The sequence below is a fragment of the Diachasmimorpha longicaudata genome, chromosome 4 (assembly GCF_034640455.1).
Source record: "Diachasmimorpha longicaudata isolate KC_UGA_2023 chromosome 4, iyDiaLong2, whole genome shotgun sequence".
Lineage (NCBI taxonomy): Eukaryota > Metazoa > Arthropoda > Insecta > Hymenoptera > Braconidae > Diachasmimorpha > Diachasmimorpha longicaudata.
The window spans coordinates 1767175-1790736 of NC_087228.1; the positions used below are offsets into that span (position 1 = coordinate 1767175).

Sequence of the window (23562 nt, forward strand, 5' to 3'; positions counted from 1 at the left end):
CGAAAAACGGTACGAGCCCAAATCCGGGCCCGTTTAGCTCTAGGAGGCCCAGGAGCCGAGAAAAACGCGAAAGACTAAAAAAATCGACTTTAGACAATTCCCGGACCCCTAGGAACTCGGAAATCGTCTCACGAATCCAATGGCGCCAGCCAAATTGTCCTAGCTATGATATTTCCAAAGATAGAGGCGACAAACGGTGTGATCCCACATTCGGGCCCGTTTTGCTCTCGGAGCCATAGGAGTTGGACTGATGTGCAGGCGGAGAGCAATCGAACTGATGCGCATGCGCAGAGGCATCGGACTGATGCGCTGGCGGAGGGGAGTCAGACTGATGCGCATGCGCAGAGGAATCGGACTGATGTGCAGGGGCAGGAGGGTCGGACTGACGGGCATGCCCAGAAGAATCGGACTGATGCGCAGTCGCAGGAAAATCGCACTGATGCGCAGGTACAGGGGAGTCGAATTGATGCGCAGGCGCAGAGGAGTGGAACTCATGCGCAGGAGCAGGAGGATCCTACTGACGCGCACGCGCAGAGGCATCGGACTGATGCGCTGGCGTAGGGGAGTCAGACTGATGCGCATGCGCAGAGGAATCGGACTGATGCGCAGGCGCAGAGGAGTGGTATTGATGCGTAGCAGCAGAAGAATCGGACTGATGCGCATGCGCAGAAGAATCGGACTGATGCGCAGGCGCAGAGGAGTGGAACTGACGCGCACGCGCAGAGGCATCGGACTGATGCGCATGCGCAGAGTAATCGGACTGATGCGCAGGCGCAGAGGAGTGGTATTGATGCGTAGCAGCAGAAGAATCGGACTGATGCGCATGCGCAGAGGCATCGGACTGATGCGCATGGGCAGAAGAATCGGACTGACTGACGAAAAACGGTGTGATCCCAAATCCGGGCCGGTTTAGCTCTGGGTGGCCCAGGAGCCGAGAAAAACGCGTAAAAGGAAAAAATCGACTTTAGAAAATTCCCGGACCCCTAGAAAAATCGGAAATCGTCTCACGAATAGCATGGCGCCAGCCAAATTGTCCTAGCTAGGATATTTCCAAAGATATGGGCGAAAAACGCTACGAGCCCAAATCCGGGCCCGTTTAGCTCTGGGTGACCCAGGAGCCGAGAAAAACGCGAAAAACCAAAAAAATCGACTTTAGAAAATTCCCGGAGCCGTAGAGAAATCGGAAATCGACTCACGAATCCAATGGCGCTAGCCAAATTGTCCTATCTATGATATTTCCAAAGATATGGGCGAAAAACGGTATGAGTTCGAATCCGGGCCCGTTTTGCTCTAGGAGGCCCAGGAGCCGAGAAAAACGCGAAAAACTAAAAAAATTGATTTTAGACAATTCCCGGACCCGTAGGAAACTCGGAAATCGTCTCACGAATCCAATGGCGCCAGCCAAATTGTCCTAGCTATGGTATTTCCAAAGATACGGACGAAAAACGGTATGAGTCCAAATCAGGCCCCGTTTTGCTCTAGGAGACCCAGGAGCCGAGAAAAAGGCGAAAAACAAAAAAAATCAACTTTAGAAAATTCCCGGAGCCGTAGAAAAATCGGAAATCGTCTCACGAATCCAAGGGCGCCAGCCAAATTGTCCTAGCTATGATATTTCCAAAGATATGGGCGAAAAACGCTACGAGCCCAAATCCGGGCCCCTTTAGCTCTGGGTGGCCCAGGCGCCGAGAAAAACGCGAAAAAACAAAAAAATCGACTTTAAAAAATTCCCGGAGCCGTAGAGAAATCGGAAATCGACTCACGAATGCAATGGCGCCCGCCAAATTGTCCTAGCTATGATATTTCCCAAGATATGGGCGAAAAACGGTATGAGCCCAAATCCGGGCCCGTTTTGCTCTAGGAGGCCCAGGAGCCGAGAAAAACGCGAAAAAATAAAAAAATCGACTTTAGAAAATTCCCGGACCCGTAGGAAACTCGGAAATCGTCTCACGAATCCAATGGCGCCAGCCAAATTGTCCTAGCTATGATATTTCCAAAGATAGAGGCGACAAACGGTGTGATCCCACATTCGGGCCCGTTTTGCTCTCGGAGCCATAGGAGTTGGACTGATGTGCAGGCGGAGAGCAATCGAACTGATCCGCATGCGCAGAAGAATCGGACTGATGCGCATGGGCAGAAGAATCGGACTGACTGACGAAAAACGGTGTGATCCCAAATCCGGGCCGGTTTAGCTCTGGGTGGCCCAGGAGCCGAGAAAAACGCGTAAAAGGAAAAAATCGACTTTAGAAAATTCCCGGACCCCTAGAAAAATCGGAAATCGTCTCACGAATAGCATGGCACCAGCCAAATTGTCCTAGCTATGATATTTCCAAAGTAATGGGCGAAAAACGGTATGAGTCCGAATCCGGGCCCGTTTTGCTCTAGGAGGCCCAGGAGCCGAGAAAAACGCGAAATACCAAAAAAATCGACTTTAGAAAATTCCCGGGCCCCTAGAAAAATCGGAAATCGTCTCACGAATCCCATGGCGCCAGCCAAATTGTCCTAGCTAGGATATTTCCAAAGATATGGGCGAAAAACGCTACGAGCCCAAATCCGGGCCCGTTTAGCTCTGGGTGACCCAGGAGCCGAGAAAAACGCGAAAAACCAAAAAAATCGACTTTAGAAAATTCCCGGAGCCGTAGAGAAATCGGAAATCGACTCACGAATCCAATGGCGCCAGCCAAATTGTCCTAGCTATGGTATTTCCCAAGATACGGACGAAAAACGGTATGAGTCCAAATCAGGCCCCGTTTTGCTCTAGGAGACCCAGGAACCGAGAAAAACGCGAAAAACAAAAAAAATCAACTTTAGAAAATTCCCGGAGCCGTAGAAAAATCGGAAATCGTCTCACGAATCCAAGGGCGCCAGCCAAATTGTCCTAGCTATGATATTTCCAAAGATATGGGCGAAAAACGCTACGAGCCCAAATCCGGGCCCCTTTAGCTCTGGGTGGCCCAGGCGCCGAGAAAAACGCGAAAAAACAAAAAAATCGACTTTAGAAAATTCCCGGACCCATAGAAAAATCGGAAATCGTCTTACGAATCCAATGGCGCTAGCTAAATTGTCCTAGCTATGATATTTCCAAAGATATGGGCGAAAAACGGTATGAGCCCAAATCCGGGCCCGTTTTGCTCTAGGAGGCCCAGGAGCCGAGAAAAACGCGAAAAACTAAAAAAATTGATTTTAGACAATTCCCGGACCCGTAGGAAACTCGGAAATCGTCTCACGAATCCAATGGCGCCAGCCAAATTGTCCTAGCTATGATATTTCCAAAGATAGAGGCGACAAACGGTGTGATCCCACATTCGGGCCCGTTTTGCTCTCGGAGCCATAGGAGTTGGACTGATGTGCAGGCGGAGAGCAATCGAACTGATCCGCATGCGCAGAAGAATCGGACTGATGCGCAGGCGCAGAGGAGTGGAACTGATGCGCAGGAGCAAGAGGATCCTACTGACGCGCACGCGCAGAGGCATCGGACTGACGCGCATGCGCAGAGGAATCGGACTGATGCGCAGGCGCAGAGGAGTGGTATTGATGCGCAGCAGCAGAAGAATCGGACTGATGCGCATGCGCAGAGCCATCGGAATGATGCGCATGGGCAGAAGAATCAGACTGACTGACGAAAAACGGTGTGATCCCAAATCCGGGCCCGTTTTGCTCTAGGAGGCCCAGGAGCCGAGAAAAACGCAAAAAAATAAAAAAATCGACTTTAGAAAATTCCCGGACCCATAGAAAAATCGGAAATCGTCTTACGAATCCAATGGCGCTAGCCAAATTGTCCTAGCTATGATATTTCCCAAGATATGGGCGAAAAACGGTATGAGCCCTAATCCGGGCCCGTTTTGCTCTAGGAGGCCCAGGAGCCGAGAAAAACGCGAAAAAATTAAAAAATCGACTTTAGAAAATTCCCGTACCCATAGAAAAATCGGAAATCGTCTTACGAATCCAATGGCGCTAGCTAAATTGTCCTAGCTATGATATTTCCAAAGATATGGGCGAAAAACGGTACGAGCCCAAATCCGGGCCCGTTTAGCTCTAGGAGGCCCAGGAGCCGAGAAAAACGCGAAAGACTAAAAAAATCGACTTTAGACAATTCCCGGACCCCTAGGAACTCGGAAATCGTCTCACGAATCCAATGGCGCCAGCCAAATTGTCCTAGCTATGATATTTCCAAAGATAGAGGCGACAAACGGTGTGATCCCACATTCGGGCCCGTTTTGCTCTCGGAGCCATAGGAGTTGGACTGATGTGCAGGCGGAGAGCAATCGAACTGATGCGCATGCGCAGAGGCATCGGACTGATGCGCTGGCGGAGGGGAGTCAGACTGATGCGCATGCGCAGAGGAATCGGACTGATGTGCAGGGGCAGGAGGGTCGGACTGACGGGCATGCCCAGAAGAATCGGACTGATGCGCAGTCGCAGGAAAATCGCACTGATGCGCAGGTACAGGGGAGTCGAATTGATGCGCAGGCGCAGAGGAGTGGAACTCATGCGCAGGAGCAGGAGGATCCTACTGACGCGCACGCGCAGAGGCATCGGACTGATGCGCTGGCGTAGGGGAGTCAGACTGATGCGCATGCGCAGAGGAATCGGACTGATGCGCAGGCGCAGAGGAGTGGTATTGATGCGTAGCAGCAGAAGAATCGGACTGATGCGCATGCGCAGAAGAATCGGACTGATGCGCAGGCGCAGAGGAGTGGAACTGACGCGCACGCGCAGAGGCATCGGACTGATGCGCATGCGCAGAGTAATCGGACTGATGCGCAGGCGCAGAGGAGTGGTATTGATGCGTAGCAGCAGAAGAATCGGACTGATGCGCATGCGCAGAGGCATCGGACTGATGCGCATGGGCAGAAGAATCGGACTGACTGACGAAAAACGGTGTGATCCCAAATCCGGGCCGGTTTAGCTCTGGGTGGCCCAGGAGCCGAGAAAAACGCGTAAAAGGAAAAAATCGACTTTAGAAAATTCCCGGACCCCTAGAAAAATCGGAAATCGTCTCACGAATAGCATGGCGCCAGCCAAATTGTCCTAGCTAGGATATTTCCAAAGATATGGGCGAAAAACGCTACGAGCCCAAATCCGGGCCCGTTTAGCTCTGGGTGACCCAGGAGCCGAGAAAAACGCGAAAAACCAAAAAAATCGACTTTAGAAAATTCCCGGAGCCGTAGAGAAATCGGAAATCGACTCACGAATCCAATGGCGCTAGCCAAATTGTCCTATCTATGATATTTCCAAAGATATGGGCGAAAAACGGTATGAGTTCGAATCCGGGCCCGTTTTGCTCTAGGAGGCCCAGGAGCCGAGAAAAACGCGAAAAACTAAAAAAATTGATTTTAGACAATTCCCGGACCCGTAGGAAACTCGGAAATCGTCTCACGAATCCAATGGCGCCAGCCAAATTGTCCTAGCTATGGTATTTCCAAAGATACGGACGAAAAACGGTATGAGTCCAAATCAGGCCCCGTTTTGCTCTAGGAGACCCAGGAGCCGAGAAAAAGGCGAAAAACAAAAAAAATCAACTTTAGAAAATTCCCGGAGCCGTAGAAAAATCGGAAATCGTCTCACGAATCCAAGGGCGCCAGCCAAATTGTCCTAGCTATGATATTTCCAAAGATATGGGCGAAAAACGCTACGAGCCCAAATCCGGGCCCCTTTAGCTCTGGGTGGCCCAGGCGCCGAGAAAAACGCGAAAAAACAAAAAAATCGACTTTAAAAAATTCCCGGAGCCGTAGAGAAATCGGAAATCGACTCACGAATGCAATGGCGCCCGCCAAATTGTCCTAGCTATGATATTTCCCAAGATATGGGCGAAAAACGGTATGAGCCCAAATCCGGGCCCGTTTTGCTCTAGGAGGCCCAGGAGCCGAGAAAAACGCGAAAAAATAAAAAAATCGACTTTAGAAAATTCCCGGACCCGTAGGAAACTCGGAAATCGTCTCACGAATCCAATGGCGCCAGCCAAATTGTCCTAGCTATGATATTTCCAAAGATAGAGGCGACAAACGGTGTGATCCCACATTCGGGCCCGTTTTGCTCTCGGAGCCATAGGAGTTGGACTGATGTGCAGGCGGAGAGCAATCGAACTGATCCGCATGCGCAGAAGAATCGGACTGATGCGCATGGGCAGAAGAATCGGACTGACTGACGAAAAACGGTGTGATCCCAAATCCGGGCCGGTTTAGCTCTGGGTGGCCCAGGAGCCGAGAAAAACGCGTAAAAGGAAAAAATCGACTTTAGAAAATTCCCGGACCCCTAGAAAAATCGGAAATCGTCTCACGAATAGCATGGCACCAGCCAAATTGTCCTAGCTATGATATTTCCAAAGTAATGGGCGAAAAACGGTATGAGTCCGAATCCGGGCCCGTTTTGCTCTAGGAGGCCCAGGAGCCGAGAAAAACGCGAAATACCAAAAAAATCGACTTTAGAAAATTCCCGGGCCCCTAGAAAAATCGGAAATCGTCTCACGAATCCCATGGCGCCAGCCAAATTGTCCTAGCTAGGATATTTCCAAAGATATGGGCGAAAAACGCTACGAGCCCAAATCCGGGCCCGTTTAGCTCTGGGTGACCCAGGAGCCGAGAAAAACGCGAAAAACCAAAAAAATCGACTTTAGAAAATTCCCGGAGCCGTAGAGAAATCGGAAATCGACTCACGAATCCAATGGCGCCAGCCAAATTGTCCTAGCTATGGTATTTCCCAAGATACGGACGAAAAACGGTATGAGTCCAAATCAGGCCCCGTTTTGCTCTAGGAGACCCAGGAACCGAGAAAAACGCGAAAAACAAAAAAAATCAACTTTAGAAAATTCCCGGAGCCGTAGAAAAATCGGAAATCGTCTCACGAATCCAAGGGCGCCAGCCAAATTGTCCTAGCTATGATATTTCCAAAGATATGGGCGAAAAACGCTACGAGCCCAAATCCGGGCCCCTTTAGCTCTGGGTGGCCCAGGCGCCGAGAAAAACGCGAAAAAACAAAAAAATCGACTTTAGAAAATTCCCGGACCCATAGAAAAATCGGAAATCGTCTTACGAATCCAATGGCGCTAGCTAAATTGTCCTAGCTATGATATTTCCAAAGATATGGGCGAAAAACGGTATGAGCCCAAATCCGGGCCCGTTTTGCTCTAGGAGGCCCAGGAGCCGAGAAAAACGCGAAAAACTAAAAAAATTGATTTTAGACAATTCCCGGACCCGTAGGAAACTCGGAAATCGTCTCACGAATCCAATGGCGCCAGCCAAATTGTCCTAGCTATGATATTTCCAAAGATAGAGGCGACAAACGGTGTGATCCCACATTCGGGCCCGTTTTGCTCTCGGAGCCATAGGAGTTGGACTGATGTGCAGGCGGAGAGCAATCGAACTGATCCGCATGCGCAGAAGAATCGGACTGATGCGCAGGCGCAGAGGAGTGGAACTGATGCGCAGGAGCAGGAGGATCCTACTGACGCGCACGCGCAGAGGCATCGGACTGACGCGCATGCGCAGAGGAATCGGACTGATGCGCAGGCGCAGAGGAGTGGTATTGATGCGCAGCAGCAGAAGAATCGGACTGATGCGCATGCGCAGAGCCATCGGAATGATGCGCATGGGCAGAAGAATCAGACTGACTGACGAAAAACGGTGTGATCCCAAATCCGGGCCCGTTTTGCTCTAGGAGGCCCAGGAGCCGAGAAAAACGCAAAAAAATAAAAAAATCGACTTTAGAAAATTCCCGGACCCATAGAAAAATCGGAAATCGTCTTACGAATCCAATGGCGCTAGCCAAATTGTCCTAGCTATGATATTTCCAAAGATATGGGCGAAAAACGGTATGAGCCCTAATCCGGGCCCGTTTTGCTCTAGGAGGCCCAGGAGCCGAGAAAAACGCGAAAAACTAAAAAAATCGACTTAAGACAATTCCCGGACCCCTAGAAAAATCGGAAATCGTCTCACGAATCCAATGGCGCCAGCCAAATTGTCCTAGCTATGGTATTTCCAAAGATACGGACGAAAAACGGTATGAGTCCAAATCAGGCCCCGTTTTGCTCTAGGAGACCCAGGAGCCGAGAAAAACGCGAAAAACAAAAAAAATCAACTTTAGAAAATTCCCGGAGCCGTAGAAAAATCGGAAATCGTCTCACGAATCCAAGGGCGCCAGCCAAATTGTCCTAGCTATGATATTTCCAAAGATATGGGCGAAAAACGCTACGAGCCCAAATCCGGGCCCCTTTAGCTCTGGGTGGCCCAGGCGCCGAGAAAAACGCGAAAAAACAAAAAAATCGACTTTAGAAAATTCCCGGAGCCGTAGAGAAATCGGAAATCGACTCACGAATGCAATGGCGCCCGCCAAATTGTCCTAGCTATGATATTTCCCAAGATATGGGCGAAAAACGGTATGAGCCCAAATCCGGGCCCGTTTTGCTCTAGGAGGCCCAGGAGCCGAGAAAAACGCGAAAAAATACAAAAATCGACTTTAGAAAATTCCCGGACCCATAGAAAAATCGGAAATCGTCTTACGAATCCAATGGCGCTAGCTAAATTGTCCTAGCTATGATATTTCCAAAGATATGGGCGAAAAACGGTATGAGCCCAAATCCGGGCCCGTTTTGCTCTAGGAGGCCCAGGAGCCGAGAAAAACGCGAATGTTATGTCCGGAGACGTTGTCAGCGTCGGAGGACAACTGTTAGGTAATTGGGTTATTTGCGGAAAACAAGAACTAGAAATTTTGATATAAAAATATGGAATAGCTAAATTGAAAATATGGAATGAAGCTAAGTATTTTTATATTTGAGATTTTGTTTGGACGACGCTAGGTTTAGTTTTTTCGCTCTTACCTTAATTATGTTATTAATCTAAATGAAAAGGTGGGAAGGGGAATAAAGGAATCTGGAATAATCAAATGATTCCGAGTAGATTTTATTCTCAAGAATGATATTCTCTATTACGAACCTTTTTGAATTACAATTAACAATAATTAATTCCTATCTAGAATTTTATGTAAATTTTATTTGACAAGAAAGTAATAACGGTAAAATATTTATCCCCGAATAGGTTCTTAGAGAGTGGATTAGCCAATTAATTTGGAATTGGAGAAGAATATAATTATTTTTATTAGACTCACAGTTCAAGTGTGTAAATGTATACTATCCCTTATGTATTGGGGATGTGTGGATCCTTCGGTGACACAATCGTCTTTCTTCACCAGAATCAGAATGGCCTCTGATCCTATCATGAATACTTCTTATTCATGCCACGTTCACCCACTCGCTTATAATTAATGCACAATGTTTTTGGATAAGTTTTTGAGAATGTCCACAACCACGGAAACTGATTAATTGGTCCTCTTAAAATTGCAAGAAACACTCCTACTTTCGATTAAAGGATTCAGTATCCCTGTACACTTCCGGCCGTTTAGCTATTTATTATGGTGAAATAGATTACCGCGCACTATATCGACTCTATCGCGAATTATAGTATGGGAGGCCCGAAAGAGACAGATCGATTCCGGAAAGTAATTTCCACCAAGTCAAACTATCGCTCCGACGGTTGCTTCTAGACTAATTTCGATTTTTGATTTTGGGGAGCGGATCGGTTCGTGGTGGTTACACGAATTGATTTCTAATTGGTGGAAATTATGGCGTGGTTTTCCCACTACCAATTCTTAGAGGGGATCGACCTGTCAAGTCAGCGGTTTTGGCAGTCAGCAGTTTTGACGGTGCATGATTTCCGCGGTGGAGTTCAATGCTCTGGTATGTGTCATACTTTTTGTTGGGGTGAATGCACTTGCCGAAATGGTGAAACCGATTTTTGGTGGACGTGGTGTTTATTATTTGAGGAATGTATTTCCTGTCGGTTAGTATCTATGGGGAATGCGGGAGAAGTTATTGATAATGGGTTTTGGATATCACAGCCCCCGCTCGGAATCATTATTGCACTGGGTTGGAATTGATTTTGAGAAGTGTCTGCAATTTCACATAGTCGGGTGTAACTTGATCTATTGGGTTTCCTGTTTATCTCTTGTCAGCGATTGTTCGGATCGTGGGTACTGTTTGTTTCGTCTCGTTCGGTCGGGGATTGCGATCAGATTTCTGCAGATTGGCATGGTGCATCCGGTGTAATGAGTTTCTGTGACAGTTCTTTGGGTACTCTTAGATCAGTCTGCTGCTGTCTTTTCTCGTGGTAGGAGTGTTAATATGCCTTCGAAAGGCCGTCGTATTCGAAATGCTCCTCGGGAGTTGAGAGTTTTGTTGTCGCGGTGTGATCAACCTGGACCTGATGGGGTGAAAGTGTCTCTTGGTCTTTTGCCATATGTCGATATGGTTTTGGGAGAGAATCCTGATATTTTTAGGTTGAGTGGAGTTTTGAATAAGCAGTTTTTTGGAGGTGGGGTGCGTGGATTCACCTATCTTCGATCTAACCGAAAGAAGGACTGTTTCGGTTATACGGATTTTACGACGAAGATAATTTATTTGCAAGAGTTCATGTTCTCTGCGGGATTATGTAGGTCAGTGTTAGTTCGCGCCCTCTTTCATGAGATGATCCATGCGTTTTTGGATAACACTGGCGCGGATAGGAACGAGAACTCTGGGCATGGACCGATTTTTATGAGGGAGGTGTCCCGGATAAACAAGCTGCTGGGATGTGATCTGATGGATGAAAGTGACGTTTCTTGGGATAGGCTACGGATTTTAAATCTGGATAAGGTTTTTATCTGTAACAAGTGTCGGAAGAAGGTGTCACGCGTCTTAACTCGCCCACCAGGACCGGATGATTTTTATCCTTGGTATGAGAGTCATCGGAGGAGATGTGGGGGTACTTTTGGTTTGGCAGGTAAGATGTTCTTTTGCTGTTTTTACTTCATTTTTCTTTTTTTTTTTTTTTGTTTTGTTTCACAATCCCTGTTCTTTTTCGCGGTTTTAGCTTGATCGGGTGGTCTGAGGTTTGGAAGGGTGATTGGGGATGAGGGATTCTTCTACTATTTCTGGGACAGCAGGCCATAGCAGTGTGAGGATCTTATGCATCGAATGGAGGCATTTTTGGGACTGTCGGCCGAAAGTCGGCCCAGTATTGACGATGTTTATGGAGACTCTATCCCCGATTTCGGAGTGTTTCTGTTGCTTACTACGAGTTTTGGATGTGTTTGGATATACCACGAGTGTTTGATCATATTATTATAATTATTTTCTGAAAAATAAATGGTTTTGTCAGTGGCTATGGATTTCCTCTTACACACGTGTTTTTTTTTTTTTTTTTTTTTTTTTTTTTTTTTTTTTTTTTTTTTTTTTTGGTTGTTTTTGATTGTTATTGCCTTTGATACTATTATTGTTACTTCATTTATTCTGATGTTTTATTAGATGTAGCTGATAGTTACGCCTGTCCGTTGAGGTGATTCTGGTGGGGAGGTCTCCTGGTTCTCTTTTCGGATTGGTGGTGGGAGTGCTGGTAGCGCGGGGGCTATTCTTACGGCGGGCATGCTGATAGTGGCCATTGGTACCTCCTCGAATCGTTCAATGGCTGGTCGTTTCTGGTTTTTGCATTGTTGTTCTCTGGTGGTTTTTATCCTGTTTCTGCGGCAGCAGTAGCTTAGCAGCGGTAATATACTCCACCCTCTTGTGTATGCCACAATTCCTGCGATGATGGTGACCACGGAGAGAATACCTGTGATACTACAGTTTGCGGCTGTGAATATGCGGTGTGTGTATTCTTCTTGGTGGTGTAGGCCTATTTTCTTTGCTGCGTCAATGGTCTGCTGCATAGATTCATCGAACATTTTGGTGTTATCGATATCTGGGATGGCATGATGTTCAACTTGGGTAAGCATACCCATCTTCTTTGGTGCGTCACTCAGACTAGGAGCCATTTCGGTGATATTCATGGTGATGGGTATGCCATGAATTGTTGGTAGTTGGGACTCGATGAGGCCGGTCCCTTCCAATATGATGGTCTTTGTTTCTGCCGAGCATCTGTTGTTGAGGTGAAGGATTCCTGTTCCATTGATGATGGTCGATTCGACTTCCAGTCCCTGGCATGTTATCTCTAGCCTTTCTGGTTGTATGGCTGAGTATAACCATCCTTCACTGTGGGTTAATTTTGTCCATTGGGTGTTCAAGTTGTTGCTCAGACGTATGTTGCAATTTTGGTATGCTTTTGGTGTTGGGTTTAAATCGGCGTTGGTGAGGAGTTGATACTCGCAACTCGGGGTTGCTCCCGGTTTTTGCATTGGCAATCCTTTGGGGCAAGCAAGGCAGTTTTCTAGGGGGATACAGGTTCTCAAGTAGCTTTCGTCAGTGAGGGCGAATTTTGGACTGATTTTGGAGGTCATGATGTATTCCTTTTCTGGTTGGATATATGCTGCAACTGTTTTGTTTCTTTGCACAGTTTGTGGAACTTTGCATGATATGATTTTGAATAGATCCATTGATTCTCTTGCTAGTAGGGGTATATTCAGAATAACTAGAAATTTTCTTTTGCTGTGTCCTGTTTCCATCTTGCTTATCTGGGCTAAAAGGTTTATGTCCAGTTTCTCTTTGTTGATGGGGAAGAGACTATCCTCTGCAGCCTTTTCTATTTCTTGGGCGGCGTTTTTAATTTGTTCGTTGTTTATTAGCATTGGATTTAGTTTCCCATGTTTTGCTTCCTCAACTGCTTGCACCACTTTGTGAGTAGTTTCTAGATATTTCCGGGCGCCATACTCTGCTTCATTTGCTATTTGTGTCAAATGTTGCAGGTATTCCAGAGAGTTGATGTGTGTAATCATGTTATTTGATTTGTTGGTCAGCCGGTCCAGTTGTTCCTCCGCTTGTCTCATCCTTAAAATGTTCTTGTTATTAATCATTTTCATCGAGTTTATCTCAGCCTGAATCAGGTGTGTGGAATTTTCAATCAGATGTGTTATTTGGCGTTGGTCTTGGTATAATCGATTAATTTCTTTAGTAATATGTTCGTGGTCGTTATAGTCCATTGTTCCGAAAACTTTTCTGGCAATTGTTCCGATAAAGCCGAAGAACGGCGCCCTGGCTGTTCGGGATGGTGCTCGCATGTGCGCTGGGTTGGATTGTAAAACCTGTTGTCCATGTTCTTGGATATATCGAAGCTCCTTTGCGAGGTCATTCATTTTGTCTAGTCCTAGGGCTTGTCGGCAATTCCGTGGTTCTTGGTGAGCAGCACAGTCTTTGTAATGTTTCTCGATCATAATCTGTCCGGGTAAAGGTTGACCTGATAAGCCTTCTAGATCGATGGTCAACATTAGTCGCCAGTTCCGGTTTATTCTCCTTATTTGATCGATTTTCTCATAGTAGATTCCCGGATTATATGCAAGGGGATCTTTTCGATAGAGCCGTTCCGTTATGGCTATTCTCACCAGGAAACTTATACTCCCGATTATTACGATCAATGGGATGCTGGTCATCTTGGGCCCGGTTATGATGGATCTGAAAGGGTTGGAAAAATTGGGGTCACAAATCTATATGTTTGTCTATTGAGGTTTGTGTTGTGTTTTTTTTTTTTTTCTTTTATTGACAGCTTTGCTTCGCATTAGGTGGATGCGTAGATTTTTGATCCTGCTTTAGCTAGTTCATCAGCTCTTTCGTTTCCATAGATTCCTTTATGCCCAGGTGTATATTCAAATTGGACCTCTAGTTGTTGAGTCAGGGTATCTAATTCCTTCAATAATTTCTGGTTGACGACTGGTTTGCTCTTTGCATTGAGCCAACCATTCAGCTTCCATTTGGGCAAATGCTTGGTCATGCAGTCGATCAGGTATTTAGAATCGGTTATTAATTTGACTCGTTTTATGTCATGCCTGATGCATATTCTGCAAGCTTCTATGGCCGCTGCGGTTTCCGCCGTGATATTGGTGGCTCTTTCTTCTTTCAGGGTCTGATAGGTATTCAGGGGGTGTCTGTCTCCAAACCAGACCCCTACTCCAGCTATGGCGTTGGTGGTGCCATTGTATGAGCATGAACCATCGATATAGGCCGTGATCCAAGTTTTCTTTTGAATCTGGATTTCTCTCGGGGGCATGTTCCTGTAACCAGAGATTGATATTGTCATATTTTTTTTTTTTTCTTTTCCTAATCTTCTTCGCATGGTTTCAGCTTGTTGGGATGTTTCATGAACCTGTGCCCATCTTCTGTCTCAAGATATACATTCCCTTTTGCGGTGATGTCTACAATTTCATAGGGCCCAGTATAAGCTTGATCCAATTTTCCGGTTTTTGGTTCTTTCTCGGCATACACGAACTGGCCGATTTTTAACTCTAAAGGTCTTGCTTTTAGATCATAAATCCTTTTTGAGTTGAATTTCGATTCCTGAAGATGTAGGTAGGCGATTTCATGGATTCTTTCTAATTTAGTAATCAGCTCAATCATGTAGTCCGAGTAGGTTTCCTTCCCCTGGTCTGTCTCATTAAGATTGGAGGGTATCCTGGCTGGTTTGCCGTATAATAATTCAAAAGGGGTAAAATTTGTTGCGCTATGAACCGTGGTGTTGTACGACAACATAGCAAAGGGTAGCAGTTCATCCCACTCGTTGAACTCGTTGGTGTATGCCTTAAGATATTCTACAAGGGAATGATGGCTTCTCTCTAAAGCTCCATTGGATTGTGGCCGATAACCTGAAGTAGTGATGTGGTGGAACCTCATGATTTTGCTTAACTGAGCGAAAAGCTTGCTGAGGAAACTTGTGCCTTTGTCGGAGAGAATGATCTTCGGGCAACCATATTGTGCTACGTACTTGGTTGCTATAGCATGTGCGATGGTATGGGCTTTGATATCTTTAAGGGGTACGGCAACACAATGCTTGGCAAAATTATCCTGGATCGTAAGGATGTGATTGTGCCCTTTCGAGGTCGTTGGGAGTGGACCAACGGTATCAATCGAGATTCTCTCGAAGCATTCACTCGGTGTTTCCGTGATCAGCATTGGTTGTCGGAATTTTACGCGTCGTATCTTTTCCAGTTGACAGGTTCTGCATTTCTTGATGAACCTTTCAACCTCTTGCTTCATTCCTGGCCAGTAAAATCGTTCTCTAATTCGGTGGAATGTTTTGACGATCCCTTTATGGCCGGCTGGCAGAGTTTCATGACATTCCTTGATGATTTCCTGTCTCAGGGCTACCGGTGGCATTCCAATGGTTCCATGGCACAGGGTTATGTCGATCGGTTGTTCGTGGAATTCCCTTTCTAAGAAGAATCGAATGCGGATGTCTTCATCGATTTCGTCTCCCTGATTTACCATTTTAACCGTTGTTGTTTGGTATTTTATCAAGGCCTGGTGTAGATTCTTCAAACAGAGTTTGAGGTTTTTGTTCTTGACTTTCTCAAAGTGCCATTGCTTCACTATTAGTGTGAACGTGTAGAATTTTCCACATTTGGTGACTATTACCTGACCTGGTAGAGGCTTAAGCTTTTTGATATGCTCTAAATTTATGAGGTTCAGATCTCTGAGAAGTTTTGTGTTCTGTTTAGTTGGCTCTGCATCCGCGGCCAGAAAATGTGCAAGGTTTCCTTTCGAGAACGTAAGTCCATCTCTTGTTTCGTGAATGTTGGGTGCAGCTTGATAGGACTCATCGTGGGGAATGCTGAGCTTATCGTCTTTTATGATGTCCGTCTTCACTTGTTCTCGGGAGGTACCCTGAGAGGAAAAGGGGGACGGTGTGATGAGTGAGGGCTCTAATTGCTCTGCTATTAGATGGGAAAGCTTTGTGGATTTAACCTTCACCCCCGGTGACGCTGTGTCGTCCTCCTCGAACTCATCGGACAAATTGATCAAGGGTTTCGATCGCTCTTCGAGATCTGCTATCTTCTGGTCGAACAGCTGGGTAGAAGCGTTCAGCTCGTCGAGGAAACCTGGGCTCAGATTTGCTCTTTTCAGCTGGTATAGAGGGGGTGGTTGGTAATAGTCCCACTCTGGTAGACTTTCATTTTGTGACTCTTCAGCTTTTTCTAGGAATTTTTCGAATAGCTGTAAGCCCTTGAGCCTACTTATCTCAGCTTCTGATGGTTCTTCAGGGTCATCGTCCTGTTCTTCCATTAAAGATTCTGATTCAATTATTCCTTGATTCAGGCCGTCCAGTTGCTCTCTTTCTTCAAACACGTCCTCCTCCATTGGTTCTCCTTCCAGAGAGATGTTCATTTCATCAGGTCTCTCGGTGGACCCTCGGGAGTCTTCTGTGTCTTCGGAATCATTCTCTTTCGGGATTGGGGTGTCAGAGTTGGAGTATTCCTTTTCCTTGTCAAGGTGAATCGTTTCCGTGCTATCCCTTCCTGATTCCGGGCTTCCTGGGGCAGAGGGGGTTGGTGTTGTGCTTTCGACTATTGACTTGTTCCCTATTTCCGCTGAACTTGGTGTGACTGTTGTGGCATCGGTATCGAGGTTTTCCGGAGTCTTTTCTGGCGTAGCGCTGCCACTCGGATTTATTTTTTTTTTTAGCGCGGACTGATACTGACGACTATCTCGATAAGAGATAGGTTCTCTCCTGCCCGTGGCGAGGTCGGTCATTCGCCTTGTTTTAATTCGTTCTGCAACTGAACTACCAGGGACTGGTGTTTGGATGACCTCAGGCTGCGATTTGAAACGAACCCGTAGATTGGGATTTCCCACTGTTCTTGATGGTTTAAGGGTTGGACGTGATGCATTGGTTGCCGGTAGACAAACAATAAGCACAGTTTCATCAGGCTGGTCGTCCTCCAATGGGTTCTCGGCAAATGCATCGGCCAGTTGTGCCTTCTTCTGCTTCTTTATTTCCACCTCAAAGTCGAAATCGTTCAAATATGTTTTCCATTTAACTTGTCTGGAGGTGGGATTGCTGGAATCTCGCAGCCAATTGAGGGCTGGACTATTCGTGATAATGGTGAAAGGCACTCCATAAATGTAAGGTTTGAACTGCCCTAGAGCGTATACCACAGCTAGGCAGTCTCTCTCTGCAGATGTGTAGCGACTTTCAGCTCCTCGCAAGGTTCTGGATGCATAGAGGATCGGGTGTTCATCCCCTTCTTCGTCTTTTTGGCTCAGTATTGCCCCTAGTCCCTTTTCCGTGCTCGATACGTGCACTATGAAAGGTTCGTTCATATCTGGATGGTACAGCAGGGAATCTTCAGTAAGGGCATGTTTTAGGAAATTGAAGGCTTCATCGTGTTCCGTTCTCCAATGGTATTGGCAGTCCTTCTTCAGTAGCCGGGTCAGAGGTTCCGATTTTTCAGCATAGTCCTTAACGAATCTACGATAGTAATTGCTGAAACCTAGGAATCTCCGAATCCCGTGTTGATTGATTGGTTTGGGCATTTCCACTAGAGCTCTAACCTTGGAGGGATCAGGATGAATCCCCTCCTCATCAATGATATGTCCTAAATAGGCTACCTCTTTCATGAAGAATTTGCATTTGTCAGGTTGGAGGGTAAGTCCCTTGTCTCGAAGGCATTCAAACAGGTTGTGAAGCCTATGGGTGTGTTCTTCAAATGTTCTGGAGTAGACAACAATATCGTCCAGATACACATAAAGCTCCGTGCCCTTCAAACCTGCGAGAGTCTGGTCCATCATCCTCTGGAAGATCGGTGGGGAATTTTGTAAGCCAAACGGCATTCTGGCGTATTCATAATGTCCGTCGGGACCCGTGAAAGCGGTCTTTTCGCTGTCTGCTTCATCCATCTCGATCTGGTGAAAACCACTTGCAAGATCGAAAACGCTGAAATATTTCGCTCCTCCAAGCTGTGATAAGATTTCCGAGATGTCAGGCAGTGGGTAAGAGTCTCCGATGGTTTTCTGGTTCAAAGCCCGAAAATCGATCACCATCCTCCATCGTTTCCGTCCTCTGGAGTCCGCTTTTTTGGGGACAATCCAAAGTGGAGAATTGTAGGGGGAGACAGACGGCCGTATGATACCTTGCTCTTCCAGTGTCTTGCATTGAGTCCTGATCTCATCCTTGTGTTGTTTAGGGAATTTATATTGCCTTTTATGGATAGCCTTGTTGTCTATTGTACGGATTTTGCATTTGAAGTGTCTAGCTTTCCCTAGTTGATCTCCCGGGAGGTGAAAGACATCATCAAATGTTTTAATCAAGTCGATCACTTTCTTCCTCTCAAAGAGTTTGAGCTCTTGTTCAGGTAACGCTCGAACAATGTCAGCTGCTCTTTGGTGTAAACTTTCATTTTCTTCTGAGGATATTGCCATATTGCAAACTGTGACGTCGGTTCCAGGGCAGTAAATTTCCTCATCAAAGGGTTCTATCCGTTGTGGGGGAATGTTGAGTTCGATGGGGTCTTCGGTGGTATTAATGGCTACTGCACAGGCTATTCCATTTGTGACGGTCACTGCACTTCGGCCTAGATATATTCCCTGAGGTGTATCGACCTTGGGTAGGTATCCAACTTCTAAGTCTGAGTTTTGTATTGGGATTCCTATGACCATCCGCGTTCTGGCAGGAATTATCTTAGGTCCGTATGGTCGGTGGTAATCGAACCAATGAATGGGTAGATTCGGTCTTCTCTCGGTAGTGATGGTCCTCTGAAGATACCGGATGTCTACCTTTTCCTGAATCAGAAATTCTAGGCCGAGAAGTCCGGATCCTTGCACTGGTAATTCGCCATCAATTATGTGAAAGGGGACCTCCGCTCCTAGGATTCTGAGGCGAATCAAACCACACGTTGGCAATGCATCTTCTGTTACCCCCGTTAAATACCTCACGATTGGAGGTTCGATCTTGGCACCAGGTTTAATTGCGCGTCGCTCGATGAGATTTATCTCCGCTCCGGTGTCTATCAGGAATTGGTGTGAGTTCCCCACTAAGTTTTTAACTCGTAAGTTGATTCTGGGTCCACCCCCGGTCAGAGATATCCTGCACTCTTTTCTTGTGGGACAACTCGGGACACACATATGCAGAGGTTTTAACGGAGATATGTTGAATGTTATGGTTCGTGTGCTAAAAGATAGATGCGCCTTCAGCTTGTTCAGCATATCGTCACCAACAATTGCTCCATATCCGCCAGGTTGGTGAGGTATGACGTGGAATTTAATTTTCACCTTTGGGTGAAGGGGTAGCATGACAGTCCCCAACGATTCCATAACATCATTGGAGAGCCCCACAATTTTACACGTCTCTCTTATATCCACGATGACCTCTGGTTGTAACGACTGAATGGCTATAAGATTTATGGAAGCCCCCGTGTCCACCAGGGCACTGATCCCATCGTTGGTCAGGTATGGACCCTGAATCCGAATATGGGGACCTCGCTTGGGGCCACACAGGACCATCTCCTTTATTGGTGGTTGCGGTGGGTGCTCGTCAGGGTATGGTATTGGTTCTGACCCTGGTCGCTCGTCATCGCACCCGCTTGACGAGTCAGATACTCGTTTAAAGCCTGGATGGGAAGTCCAGGTGTCACAGTGGAGTTCAGGACTTGTGGGTTTTGATTTCCCCCAGATCTCTGGTGATAATCTGTCCGACCCCGTTCTCGAGAATTATCTCGTGTTCGATTGGGTATGGCGGGCGGTTGGTTCATCTTCAATACTAGAGTTTGGAGGAGCTGCTTTATTTCAGCCAGGTCATCGTTTCGTCGCTCACTCCTCTGCTCCCTCTTAGGAACAGGCTCTTTCGGTGGTTGCGAAGATCCAGTCAAGATTGCAGCTAATTGGTGAAGACTGAGTTCAGCTGAGGCTCCATCGGCTAAATCTTCATTGGACTGTTGTCGCTCGAGCTGTTGGAGTAGCTCTTGGAGAGCCGGGTTGTCCTCTGATCCTCCTGCCATGGCGATAGCGTTACCCCCGTTGAGGCGAGGTGGTGAAAATGGACCCCTGGATGAAAATGGTTCTGAGTTCGCTGATCCCCTTGACGGTCCGGGCGGACGTCTCGGAGGCAGATAGTCTTGCAGCAGCGAAGCTACCAGATCCTTGTTGACTGGCTGATTTCTCCCATCATAGTTGACTTGAAATCCTGGGTTTCCATAGCCTCTACTGGGTGTTGGTGTAAAAGATGGAGTGTTGCCATAACGTCCCTGGTGATGCTGAGGGACTGCATATCGAGGACTTGACGTTTGTGCTTGAGGATACGCCTTGAATGACTGCGGTGTTGATTCATTCGCCCACATATCATTGTGTATCCCAACTGAAGGATACTCCGTCACGTACCGGTATTGGTTTTGGTCTTGTATCTCAGGTGCAGGCAAGGTCATACTCGGTCGGAACTCTTCTGAATCGAGTACCCTCAATACATCATCAATTTTTTTACATTTCTGCCGACGTATCGTATCCTTAACTCCAGGTGTTGCATACTCTTTAAACCTGGCCAGAGCCTCATTGTTCAGGTATTCTTCCAGAACACCTCTCTTATTCTCTGTTTCACCTTCGAGTGTTCGCAACCCAAATTGAACCAAAGCTGCCAATCTTTCTAAGAAGCATTCTAGGGGTTCGTTTGCGTATTTGCATAGACCACGGACTTGGTTAACGTAATAAGTGAAACCGTATTGACCTCGGAATCGTTTGACAAGGATTTTGAGGATGTCTTCAACGGAGTTCAGGGTTTTGTTCGATACGGCGAACTTAGCGGGGGGTAGGAGGCGTTTCAATATCTGAAGAATGTACTCCTCTTTTCTACCATTTTCAGTAGGAATCGATGATAGATTTGCTCTAACAGCATATTCAAATTCATCTAGGGAAGCGTGTTGGGAGGTACCGGAAAAAATTGGTATACTACTAGCGATATCTCTTGCTTTAATATAATCTTCATGGTTCCCAACAAGCCCTGTGGCATTTGAATCACCTGTATAGGTGATATTGACGGAACTATTAGCCATTGAAAAATCGTTTTGAAGGAGGTCAAAAATAAATAAAAATAAGTAAATAAAAATTTGCTTGTGATAGCAAAATCTCGAATAGAATTTAGGCTACCTCCTTCTTTAAAACTTTTGAAATTATTTCATTTGATGCTGAAAATATGGATTGCTTAGATTTCAGGAGAAAAATAGAGGAATGAATTTTCCGATAGAATTAGCCGAGCTTGTTCAGAAAGGAATAAAAGAATTCCTACTCTAGGTAGGAAGGAGTCGATCTCAAAACAAATTTAATGAATGAGTTGAAAAGGAAACCGAATTTATTCGATATCTGAGGAAAATTCTTTATTATAAATTTGGCGGTAAGAGTGAAAGGAAGCCTAGAACGGTCCTACCGACTGCGCCATGAAATTCTAGCTGTTATGTCCGGAGACGTTGTCAGCGTCGGAGGACAACTGTTAGGTAATTGGGTTATTTGCGGAAAACAAGAACTAGAAATTTTGATATAAAAATATGGAATAGCTAAATTGAAAATATGGAATGAAGCTAAGTATTTTTATATTTGAGATTTTGTTTGGACGACGCTAGGTTTAGTTTTTTCGCTCTTACCTTAATTATGTTATTAATCTAAATGAAAAGGTGGGAAGGGGAATAAAGGAATCTGGAATAATCAAATGATTCCGAGTAGATTTTATTCTCAAGAATGATATTCTCTATTACGAACCTTTTTGAATTACAATTAACAATAATTAATTCCTATCTAGAATTTTATGTAAATTTTATTTGACAAGAAAGTAATAACGGTAAAATATTTATCCCCGAATAGGTTCTTAGAGAGTGGATTAGCCAATTAATTTGGAATTGGAGAAGAATATAATTATTTTTATTAGACTCACAGTTCAAGTGTGTAAATGTATACTATCCCTTATGTATTGGGGATGTGTGGATCCTTCGGTGACACAATCGTCTTTCTTCACCAGAATCAGAATGGCCTCTGATCCTATCATGAATACTTCTTATTCATGCCACGTTCACCCACTCGCTTATAATTAATGCACAATGTTTTTGGATAAGTTTTTGAGAATGTCCACAACCACGGAAACTGATTAATTGGTCCTCTTAAAATTGCAAGAAACACTCCTACTTTCGATTAAAGGATTCAGTATCCCTGTACACTTCCGGCCGTTTAGCTATTTATTATGGTGAAATAGATTACCGCGCACTATATCGACTCTATCGCGAATTATAGTATGGGAGGCCCGAAAGAGACAGATCGATTCCGGAAAGTAATTTCCACCAAGTCAAACTATCGCTCCGACGGTTGCTTCTAGACTAATTTCGATTTTTGATTTTGGGGAGCGGATCGGTTCGTGGTGGTTACACGAATTGATTTCTAATTGGTGGAAATTATGGCGTGGTTTTCCCACTACCAATTCTTAGAGGGGATCGACCTGTCAAGTCAGCGGTTTTGGCAGTCAGCAGTTTTGACGGTGCATGATTTCCGCGGTGGAGTTCAATGCTCTGGTATGTGTCATACTTTTTGTTGGGGTGAATGCACTTGCCGAAATGGTGAAACCGATTTTTGGTGGACGTGGTGTTTATTATTTGAGGAATGTATTTCCTGTCGGTTAGTATCTATGGGGAATGCGGGAGAAGTTATTGATAATGGGTTTTGGATATCACACGAAAAACTAAAAAAATTGATTTTAGACAATTCCCGGACCCGTAGGAAACTCGGAAATCGTCTCACGAATCCAATGGCGCCAGCCAAATTGTCCTAGCTATGATATTTCCAAAGATAGAGGCGACAAACGGTGTGATCCCACATTCGGGCCCGTTTTGCTCTCGGAGCCATAGGAGTTGGACTGATGTGCAGGCGGAGAGCAATCGAACTGATCCGCATGCGCAGAAGAATCGGACTGATGCGCAGGCGCAGAGGAGTGGAACTGATGCGCAGGAGCAGGAGGATCCTACTGACGCGCACGCGCAGAGGCATCGGACTGACGCGCATGCGCAGAGGAATCTGACTGATGCGCAGGCGCAGAGGAGTGGTATTGATGCGCAGCAGCAGAAGAATCGGACTGATGCGCATGCGCAGAGCCATCGGAATGATGCGCATGGGCAGAAGAATCAGACTGACTGACGAAAAACGGTGTGATCCCAAATCCGGGCCCGTTTTGCTCTAGGAGGCCCAGGAGCCGAGAAAAACGCAAAAAAATAAAAAAATCGACTTTAGAAAATTCCCGGACCCATAGAAAAATCGGAAATCGTCTTACGAATCCAATGGCGCTAGCCAAATTGTCCTAGCTATGATATTTCCAAAGATATGGGCGAAAAACGGTATGAGCCCTAATCCGGGCCCGTTTTGCTCTAGGAGGCCCAGGAGCCGAGAAAAACGCGAAAAACTAAAAAAATCGACTTAAGACAATTCCCGGACCCCTAGAAAATTGGAAATCGTCTCACGTATACAATGGCACCAGCCAAATTGTCCTAGCTATGATATTTCCAAAGATATCGACGGAAAACGCTATGACTCCGAATCCGGGCCCGTTTTGCTCTAGGAGGCCCAGGAGCCGAGAAAAATGCGAAAAACTAAAAAAATTGATTTTAGACAATTCCCGGACTCGTAGGAAACTCGGAAATCGTCTCACGAATCCAATGGCGCCAGCCAAATTGTCCTAGCTATGATATTTCCAAAGATAGAGGCGACAAACGGTGTGATCCCACATTCGGGCCCGTTTTGCTCTCAGAGCCATAGGAGTTGGACTGATGTGCAGGCGGAGAGCAATCGAACTGATGCGCATGCGCAGAAGAATCGGACTG

At 46.0% G+C, this 23562-nt stretch overlaps 3 protein-coding genes across 3 annotated transcripts; 1 reads left to right on the forward strand and 2 right to left on the reverse strand.

The window, feature by feature from the left end:
- The first annotated feature begins 9346 nt into the window (after window positions 1-9346).
- LOC135161247 (DNA-dependent metalloprotease SPRTN-like) lies at window positions 9347-11179 on the forward strand. Its single transcript, XM_064118651.1, has 2 exons — window positions 9347-10808; window positions 10899-11179. The coding sequence occupies exons 1-2, from the start codon at window positions 10172-10174 to the stop codon at window positions 10901-10903; spliced, it is 642 nt and encodes a 213-aa protein (XP_063974721.1). The 5' UTR covers window positions 9347-10171; the 3' UTR covers window positions 10904-11179.
- A 28-nt stretch (window positions 11180-11207) lies between these two features.
- Window positions 11208-22052, reverse strand: LOC135161246 (uncharacterized). The gene is made up of 2 exons (XM_064118650.1): window positions 21636-22052; window positions 11208-13408 (listed from the first exon to the last, which is right to left on the reverse strand). The coding sequence occupies exon 2, from the start codon at window positions 13384-13386 to the stop codon at window positions 11329-11331; it is 2058 nt and encodes a 685-aa protein (XP_063974720.1). The 5' UTR covers window positions 13387-13408; window positions 21636-22052; the 3' UTR covers window positions 11208-11328.
- LOC135161460 (ribonuclease H1-like) lies at window positions 13512-14030 on the reverse strand. The gene has a single exon (XM_064119038.1). The coding sequence runs from the start codon at window positions 14028-14030 to the stop codon at window positions 13512-13514; it is 519 nt and encodes a 172-aa protein (XP_063975108.1).
- Window positions 22053-23562: the final 1510 nt, after the last annotated feature.

Excerpts from the sequence above, each read along its gene's own strand:
- LOC135161247 (XM_064118651.1), top strand. The coding sequence starts at position 10,172 with ATGCCTTCGAAAGGCCGTCGTATTCGAAATGCTCCTCGGGAGTTGAGA.
- LOC135161460 (XM_064119038.1), bottom strand. The coding sequence starts at position 14,030 with ATGACAATATCAATCTCTGGTTACAGGAACATGCCCCCGAGAGAAATC.
- LOC135161246 (XM_064118650.1), bottom strand. The coding sequence starts at position 13,386 with ATGACCAGCATCCCATTGATCGTAATAATCGGGAGTATAAGTTTCCTG.